Source organism: Leuciscus leuciscus (assembly GCF_965113295.1).
Source record: "Leuciscus leuciscus genome assembly, chromosome: 12".
NCBI lineage: Eukaryota > Metazoa > Chordata > Actinopteri > Cypriniformes > Leuciscidae > Leuciscus > Leuciscus leuciscus.
In genome coordinates, this window is record NC_138736.1 from 33,680,402 (window position 1) to 33,690,236 (window position 9,835).

At 35.9% G+C, this 9,835-nt stretch overlaps 1 protein-coding gene across 2 annotated transcripts; it reads right to left on the reverse strand.

The window, feature by feature from the left end:
- Positions 1-339: 339 nt before the first annotated feature.
- On the reverse strand, positions 340-9,301 carry stard3 (StAR related lipid transfer domain containing 3). Of its 2 annotated transcripts, none has more exons than XM_082185665.1 (15): positions 9,196-9,301; positions 7,600-7,847; positions 7,079-7,156; positions 6,425-6,502; positions 5,589-5,642; positions 5,280-5,397; positions 4,708-4,809; positions 4,566-4,621; positions 3,713-3,805; positions 3,570-3,632; positions 3,381-3,476; positions 2,759-2,838; positions 2,485-2,589; positions 2,290-2,383; positions 340-1,902 (listed from the first exon to the last, which is right to left on the reverse strand). In XM_082185665.1, the coding sequence occupies exons 2-15, from the start codon at positions 7,819-7,821 to the stop codon at positions 1,795-1,797; spliced, it is 1,347 nt and encodes a 448-aa protein (XP_082041791.1). In that variant the 5' UTR covers positions 7,822-7,847; positions 9,196-9,301; the 3' UTR covers positions 340-1,794. The 2 variants fall into 2 exon arrangements, with proteins under 2 accessions (XP_082041791.1, XP_082041792.1); XM_082185666.1 differs by having other exon boundaries at positions 9,097-9,206.
- Between the last annotated feature and the right edge of the window lie 534 nt (positions 9,302-9,835).

Below are 9,835 nucleotides of genomic sequence, written 5' to 3' on the forward strand. Positions count from 1 at the left end.
ATTTATTTATTTATATTCTAAAAGAATGTAACTGCACACTTGCTTAAAAGTGTATTGAACCAATGTTTCAGCAACAACCTTGACTGTTGTAATGGAAGTTTTTGACAGCTCTAAATGTAATAAATAGTTACCAAAGTTTTGGTAACAGTGCTGCTAAAAATGCTTTTGGGGGTGCCAGTGGAAACTTGAATGACTTGCCCAACTGGGGCATCCAAAAACAAACAACATATATAACAAGCCCTGTATTATCTAATTCAATGACATTCAGACTTTTGCAAGTGTTAAACATTCATGGAATTTTAGGTTGTAATTAACCATAAATCTGAAACAGACATCATGTATAAACTGTTTGTTAGTTTTATTAAATGTTGATTATTGAATTCAGCAGAAACTCTGATTTTTGAATTACATGACAAAATTCTGTATTCCTTCATATTACTGTAAATCAGTATAAAAATAACATTCACACAGAACCTGAATTGAATGAATTCAAGTGAACTGCAAAAGGCTCTGTACAAATAAATGTGGTTACAGTCTGTAGATGCCAAAAAAAAAAAGTACAGATACAAAATAAATCTAAATAACGTAGGCAATCCTGACAAGTGATTTCAGTGAGGGAAACGGTAACAAAGGCACACAAGTACAAACCAATACGGCTGCAAAACAAGAACAAGACTGTTTAAAAAGATCAACATCATTCACAACATCACTGATAAACTGACCTAAACATGCCATCCCTTAAAAGGAAGCCCTGTAAGAGTGTCTTTTCTCTCCATTAAAAGCAAAAAGTATTTTGCTTGCTTCAAGGCAACTATTCATGGAGGTCACATTCACATTTTATAAGCGGCATTTATATTAGTGGCAATACTAATCAAACAACTGGTGACTGATTCATTTCCTGTTTCAAATGTTTATAAAATGCTATGCCCTGTATAAATGTGGTAAACATGAGTGTATAACCAACAAAAAGCTGACAATTATGCTCTGTGTGAAAATAAACTGACATGCAACATAAATGCAAATTTCAATAAAAGGACCATTACATTAATTTCAGATTGATTTTATAGAATAAAATCAAGCACAAATGTTCGCTTCAATATTTTTTGTTGTTGTAGCAGCAGCAGAATTTATGCATGCTACAAGTGTTTTGGTACTAGTTAACCGGTTAATATTGATTTAAGACATAACTGTATGCATAATTAGAGAAAATTATAATATACATAGCAGACCGCTGATCTACGCTACAGATGAATACATTTACTTGTAATAATCTAACACAGCAATGTTTGGCCACAAGAGCCAATTTAAAACCATAATAAGACCTCAAACAATAATTAATATTAGTATGAATGTGTGTGATGAATGATTAAGGCACAAGTAAAAGCAGAATGAGAAACCGCAGCGGATTTGGCTCAGAATATTGTATAGAAACCATCCTAGCCTTCAGTCATGTTCACTAGGGGGACAACAGTGGTTTTAGGCACAGCTGAATAACACATACATTTCCCCTTACACACCACACAACTTCCTGTGCATGTTTCTAGCTCGTGTGTGATTTGACAGTATGAGTTCGGCCTCGTGTCCATGTGCTGTAGTAGTACATCTATATCAGCTTTAACTTCAGTATAAAGTGCAGCCAAACACTCAGACCGCCCGTAACAACCTTCCACCAGTCAAATGTAATGCTGTATCTCCTCATGACAACTGTAGTTTACAGGAGAATGAATATGGCGCAGTGTAATTTGAAGTTGCCACAACGTAAACTGTGGCTGGATAAAGAGTCAAAGCCGGAGATCACCGGTAGGAGATGTGCACATCATTTATACGCTGCCTGAGATGAGACATGAACTCAAACATGGTGGCGGCCAGTGACTGGTGGATGAGGTAACGTGGGAGGCGACCCTGTAAGAAGAAAATACATTGATAATAAATGTTTTATATAAAATATATTTATATTTTTTTATAAACAAAATAGGGGTTGCTGGCATCAAAAAAGTAGGTTTGCTGTAAGTCTGTTGGATTTTTTCATCTATTTTAACATCTGCGATAAATCTGAATGCTTCAGAATGTTATAGTGCACATCTCCTCAGTTGCATGATTTGAGGCATAATTCATGTCCGTAACACAAATGGTGCCGGATGAGTTGCACAATGACGTTAAATACTTGGGATCAGAGATCTAAACAACCCCTTAACATCAAATATGCACAACACTTAATTAAAAAGATACATTATTTGAATACGTTTAAATGGCTTAAATGTACAAACTGGTGGGACATGAAGCTCTTACCTTAAGGTCTGTATTGAGAACCCAGATGAAGGTGCAAATTGAAGGATTACTGTTGGATTTCAACACAACAAATCCACCAGGACCGTTTTCCCCTCTGAGAGAGAGAGAAAGAAAGAGAGAGAAAGAGAGAGAGAGTGAGTTTGGTTTACAGCTTAAATATGTTCTGTATTTTAATAGGCTGAGGACTCGACAGACCTGACGTAGCGACTCTGAGGAGGTTTGCTGATGTAATTGGTCGCCATTCCTGCAGAAACGTAGCAGTCTCGCCTGCGCTCCACCCGACGAACATTTATAAAGTCCCTGAATGTCAAAAATGTATAAATGATCGCATGACTATGTATTGAACATATATACGTTCTAAAAGGAAACTCTCCATCGCAGTGTGAATACTGCAGCCTGTTAATATGGAGGGCATGTAAAACAGGCCTAAGCTTCTATTTGACACACACTGAGAAGCAAAAACAGCCACCTGGGAGACACGACACCTCCAGCAGCTCCTGCAGATACATCATATGACACCAATGTGTTGTCATCCACTCTCTGTAAAATCTATGGGCAGATCAGAGGAGGGAACCGAGAGAACGTTGATTGTAATCTCAATCCATTCAACATAAACATTTTTTTTGTAGCTTCTTAGAGTTTTGTCTTTATAATTAGTAGGGATAGTCAGATGATAGTAAAATCCATGTCATTCATTTAAATATCACCCTGTTGAAGCAAGGTCACATCTCTGACATGAACACCAATTTTACATATCCATTTAGTTCTCCACTATGCAGTGACATCCAGCGACTAACAAATCATCATTTGATCAGACAACACATGATAAAAAGTTATTTTAAGTTGTAATATTTCACAATATTACTCTGTTACATTACACTGTATCAAATAAATGCAGCTTTGGTGAGACTGCTTTCAGAAACAATAAAAAGTCTTAGCAACCCCAAACCCTTTGAACGGTAGTGACCTAATGTTTTTTTTTTTTTACATTTTGATGTGTACATGTGTCTTTTCACTATTAACACATGCCTCACACAACCAACATGTGTTTCAGCTGTCTTTAACGGAGGAGTCTGTGAGTGTACGTGTACCTGACAAACAGACACGGTTCTGTTCCACTGCACCATCTTCTCAGGCTGCAAAATGACCTCCTGATACACCAGCTCTGCAGAACACTGTAGGAGTGCCTAAAACACACCAAACGCAGGTACGTAACTGATTCTGTATATATGTAGAAACATGGAGTGAGAACGAAGGCTCATAATATATCGGCATCGTACCTTTAAAATAAACGTCTTCCCATGGAATGGGATTTCAAGTGTATATACTGCATCTCCTTGTTCCTAAGAGTGAAAAAGTTTCATATTAAGCCAATCACAAAACAATTAGCAAATAAATACTGCAAGCATGGACGTGTACATACATTAGTCTTCTCAAACTTCCAGTTTTCCTCTTGTGTCAGTATCTGTTCCACCACTGCCATGGCCTCCCGTCCCTGTCGTACAAACTCTTTGTCCTAAAAACAAGTGAATACAGAATTAACTGGGGTGTTTCCCGCACTACGATGTAATTCACTGGTTAACTATCATAGTACGCTGCATCGTTGGAGAAAACTAACCAACTAGTCACAACTGTTTCCCGACACTTTAGTAACATGGTCGCACCACTGTCGTTTGAACCACATTGGCTCAACAATATGTTGTTAATGTGCAGGTGGACTACTTCACTGCTTTTGTTCCATGTCATCTGATTCATTGATTCATTCACTTATACGTCATACTCCAGTGTTTTGCGAATTTACGCACATGCTTCAAAAGGCGGTGATTGTTGACAAGATAAATTATATAGATTAATATGCAAATATATAAAAAAAAAATATATTTTTACGCTCCTAGTTGTTTCAAACACGAAAGTGTGATAGAGGCCTATTGTGCCCAAGAGCATGATCTGTTTAAGTCCACATGTAATTAAATAAGAAACTATGCTTTTAACAATAGCTCGAGAGCTGTAGATCCAACCACGCAAGTTTGGGACGCTGTTTGCGAATATTCATTGGAACTATGGTTTCGTGAAATGGCAAATCGTTGAATTATGCTTGTAACGATGGAACTTGCGAGCACAGTTGACTAACGATGCTTTCAGGAAATGCACCCCAGCTTTGCTTATGAAATAAGTGCTTCTTATTACTTTTAGAAAGACAGAAATTGGGTCATTTTCAGATATTTCTTCCATGCAAACATAATGAAAAGAAAGAAAACAATCAATCATGTGTATACTTGTTCAGTTACTGCTCTTCTGCCGAGACCTTCTTCATCAAGATCATCCTCAGAACCTACAGGACAAACACAAATATTAGGCAGGAAATAAAGCAAAAACAGACACTGAGTCACACTAGAATGAAAGCGAATGGCTCTATACCTGCCAGGGACTCTGGCGGGGAGTAAAACTGTCCGTCAGACACGGCTCTAGGAGCGATCAGAGGGGCCGGCTCACACGCCGCATTTACTGCTGCCAGATACGCTGCAGGAGACGAGGAAATGACAGATCATCAATGTAGCGTTCTCTACCTATCCTACAAGGACTTTCCCAAACATCAGCGACAGTCTTAGTGTGCATCTCAAGAACAAAGTAGAAGCATGTTTCCCTTCCCAAATCTTAAAGTAATGTGACTGTTTAAGTGACCACATGACTATTAAAATGACATATCACAGGAAAAAGGTTCTTTCTTCCTCTTTTGAAAGGCCTTGCACTATGTAGGCCCTCAAAATCTGATAATGCAAAGTTCCCCAGTCCACCCACAACTAATAAGCCAAATCACGACTATGTGCAAACCATCAAACATATGATTATCCACATTTACATAACAATAAAGTTCAGTATCTCTGACTTTATTTATTTAATTTAAAATGTATCATATAAATTTTTAATGTAAAAATAAAAGTGTGTATATTCAATACAGTCCTGAATATTTGTATTAAAATTGACCTCACCTCTCTCGTCCTCTGCTTCCTGTGTGAGCACTTTGAAATCCAGGAACCAGGTTTCCAACCATGCCAACACAAACGAGGTGATGGGAAGAACATAGCCAAAAGCAGTCTGACTAAACAACTGAGAAAACAAGAGAGAGCTATGACCTCCTACACCCATTTCTATTATTACAGCAATGTAATAAAACATATAAAGAATTCAGAGAGCTGTTAGTGGTTCATTTGAGGAACAAAGCAGACATGTGACTTCACTTCTTATAATTTAAGCATTGAAATAGATTGGCTAGGAAGATAAAACATTAACTATCTTACATCTGATATGATGACTTTGGCAATGAGGAAGGCGCTGGTCACCAGAGTAGTGATCTGAGATCAGAGAAAGAACAAAAAGACAATGACCATATCTAAACCTTTAAAAGTTTAAAATGTCTGTGTTTGTGTTATTTATATATACAAATACATACATACATACATAACAAAGTTTGGAAACATTACTATTTTGAATGTTTTTGAAAAAAAGTCTCTTCTGCTCATCAAGGCTGCATAATATATTTGAACAAAAATACAGAAAGAAAACCGTAATATTGTGAAATATTATTACAATTTAAAATAATGGTTTTCTATTTGAATATACTTTAAAATATAATGTATTTCTGTGAAGCAAAGCTGAATTTTCATCAGCCATTACTCCAGTCTTCAGTGTCACATGATCCTTCAGAAATCATTCTAATCTATTAAAATAGAAAATCATTATTTTAAATTGTAATACTATTTCACAATATTATTGTGTTTCCTGTATTTTGATCAAATAACTGCAGGTTTGATGAGCAGAAGAGACTTCTTTCAAAAACATTCAAAAAAGTAATGTATCCAAACTTTTGACCTGTACTGTATATACACACTCTCAAGTTGAGTTTTGACTCATATGCTAACATTATAATCACCATATCTAAGACTTAGTCATAATTACACAAAATAAATGTATATACACACCCATTTATATTTATTTATAATTATTTTATAATGTAGAAAATATTTATAGATATGTGTGTAATTATATACATTACAAATATATATAATAAATACATTATATTACATAAAAAGTGCAAATACTGAGATGTTTATAGGCTGATGTTGGTCTTTCTTACCGCAATGACCCACCAGTGTCTCAACTGAAATGCAGCATATCCAAGCTGCAAACACAGAAATCTAAACAAAGCTAAAAGCTGAGCGGGACCAAGCAAAGGAGAAAAAGAAAGAGATTATTCCTATATAAAGTAATATAACTAAGGATTTAACAGTGACTGTTCAGTGCTGATCCTTTAGAAAGGTAGTAAATATCAGAGTTTTGACATTTTTCTAGAAAGCCATCACTTTTTTGCAGATAATTTTTTTTGCAGATAAGAGAACAGCTTCAATGCATAAAAAGGCCTTTGTACATGCTATAAGGGACGAGCACTTTTTAAAGTACAATCTATTGATGTCACATGCTATAGAAAGTGACAGTAGCAAGAAAGCAACTGTAGGAATTTCAGTTTCTCACACCTCCAGCTCTACAAGCTTTAAGTAAACTGACTAACATTTTAAAATAATAATAATAATAAAACTGGAACATTTTAATGATTGACACAGTTTGTACAGTTCACTGCTTGTTTGTGTGTTTATGTTAGACTGAACTGAATAGCATGAAAGAGAGATATATCAGATCAACAGTGAAGAGAACTCAGTTTAAAGCCAATACAAAAATATACCACATTTTATTATGGTTCACTAGGTAACAAAGCAATGGGACTCATACTTACAAATATATCAAAGAAAGATGACTTGAAGTTGTAGTGAACGACCTCATTCTCAAGACTGGTCCATATACTCTTACTGATCTGAGAGACACAGGCAGAAAAACAGATCTAACTTACCATGTTCAAAAAAAACAACAACAAAAAAAACTTTAAACTGCAAATGATGTACTATTTTATATATCACACGCTAAAGATACATTTAAAATTAGTAAAAAAACATTTTAATATATACAAGGTTTTATTTCCTAAAATATTGAAATAAATATTTTCATATATGTTATATAAATGAATACACATATACACACACATCTCTATTTACTTAACTAAATATGGTTAAAAATAATATGCAAATTGTGCAAGACTCTTATCATCAGAGGAAGTGAAACAGGCACGTACAATCAACCGTAAATATGAACCCAAATTATAAGAGACAAAGTAAAAAAAGGAAGTACAAACTGCATGACAGGGAAAAACGATTAGCACTGGGCAAGAAGACAATTTTGAAGCACAAAATAAAAATTTACATTTAATTCAATGATCCAGAGCAGAGTGATGAAGAGGAGGTCAAACGTAACAAAGAGGCAGAAGGTTCGGCGGACGTCTGAGAAGGCTTTCCTCTCTCCCGGGGGCAGCGGGGGGTAGTAAGGGGAGGGAAGGGAGAGGGACGCCTGGGAATACGAGGCGTTCAAAGAAGCAATGGCTGGAAGACTTCCCTCCAACTCGCTGTAGCCTACGCCGCTCCGCATACCTACATGCAGTTGGAGCGCATCACCTGAACCAGAGAAGAAAAGATAACCGAACAGTCCAACAAAGAGACATGCCTTATCTGGCTTTCATGCAACATACTGCCATTATACTCAAACTGAAAGAACAGTGATCAAACAACACGCAGGAATACATGATCTAATCAAGCAGCCTTTGACCACTTTTAGAGCTGGTCTAAAGTCATGGCCTAGCAAAAAATACCACAAAGGACAATTTGTAAGTCTGTAAACGTACATACATGCTTACATTTTGTATTTCTGTGTCAATCAAATTAAGGATGCACCGATATGGAAATTTTGGCCGATACCGAAAACTCTTTCTATTTGAATGCCGATAACCGATATATTGGCCGATAAATCTAAATCCAAATTTTTGAGAGCCTGTTTACAAAAATAATAAATCCATGTCCAAAGCACAAAATTATAATGATCATCTGATTATAATTTTATGTAGTGTATTTGACAGACTGGCGCTGCACATGTTGCACTGAACTGTATTTTCTTTTTTGAAGGGATTTCGATCATATTTCAAGCAATTCAAAACCATCATGGCAAACAGTGCGTATCTGAAGTGTCTCAGCTGAAGGAAATATATAAATAATCCATTATTTATCGGCTTTAATATATATCGGCCACATTTTCTTATTGGGCCGATAACGAAAACATTAAAAATGAATACCGATATATCGTGTATCCCTTAATCAAATTGTATGTTTATGTTACATTTTTTATATAAAATGGTTTAAACATACTAAAAATATTACATTTGTGGTAAACTCTAAAGATAATTATAGCTCATTACAATCTAACCTGATCTCTCTGCCATACTTTTGATACCTATTTTATACTTACATAATTTACAATAGGACTGCAGGTAAGGTGATTAAACAGAGACTTGTTAACTTTCAGCACTAGATAGCACTATCTTCCCTGTTTGTCTAAAGATTGAATAAATATATTAAGCCATAAACGGGTATCTGGGAAGCAAAAGCATCATATCATCATACAGTTATTGATTCTGCACTGCCAACATGAATGCAGTCCACCCCCGTTTGTGCCAATGTAAATAAACAAGCTTTAAAACATATTTCACTGTAAAAATCTGTCCATAATAAACAACCATTCGTAAACAAATACTCGATATTCAGAAAAGACGTAATTAATATTCATGAGTATATTCACACGTATAGTGTCTAGCACGAATAGCGGAGCATAAACAAGCTTGTAGCTCTAAACTTAAATACTTAACTTACTGACCTCTCTAATGCAACTCGGCGTTTAGTTAACAGTTGAAAAAAAGTTTGTCTAAGTCATTTATAAGCACCAACACCGCGACAGAGCGAAGGCGAAACTCACCAAAATCAGCGCATCACTCTCATTATCAGCCTGCTGCTCTTCCGCGATTACAACCGGATGTGAGAGAACGTCACATCCGCCAGCTGATTGCCACTCTGGTACGTGCCATAGGGTACGTGCTTGAAGAGTGAAACCCGAGTGATGCAGTATTTTGTATATGCACATTTATTATATATACATCATATTTTATATACATATTGCTTCCAAATTGCGTGTTATAAAGTCATGCGAGATTTAAACTCGCAACCTGATAATAAACATCAGAATCAGAGGGGAGGGGGCCAGGGGGGGATTACCTAAAAGTCGCAATTACCTTTTTCAAATTTTTTTATTCTATATATATATATGAGATTTAATACATACTTTTAAATAAATGATCATGAATAAGAAACTGTGTTGTATAAAAAGTGAAGGACTTTTGTACTTTCAGTTTCATTTCTCTCGGTTATGATTTCTGCTGAATGGATGTCCTCATTTCCCACAACAACACGAGGCGGTGTCTGTAAACTGTGTCGTTTCTTTCTGAAATATGTTATTGGTCTGATCTAGTTTTAGAATTTCCCACAGTTAGTTGCAGTGGCAGAGCATAATACCACTGGGTTTCATTTCCTCTGCCACATCATGCTCTCATAACTTACCA

Excerpts from the sequence above, each read along its gene's own strand:
- stard3 (XM_082185665.1), bottom strand. The coding sequence starts at position 7,821 with ATGCGGAGCGGCGTAGGCTACAGCGAGTTGGAGGGAAGTCTTCCAGCC. Across the intron at positions 7,157-7,599 it reads TCTGGATCATTGAATTAAAT|ATCAGTAAGAGTATATGGAC; the intron begins GTAAATTTTTAT and ends TGTGTCTCTCAG. Across the intron at positions 6,503-7,078 it reads CATCTTTCTTTGATATATTT|CTTTTAGCTTTGTTTAGATT; the intron begins GTAAGTATGAGT and ends GGTCCCGCTCAG.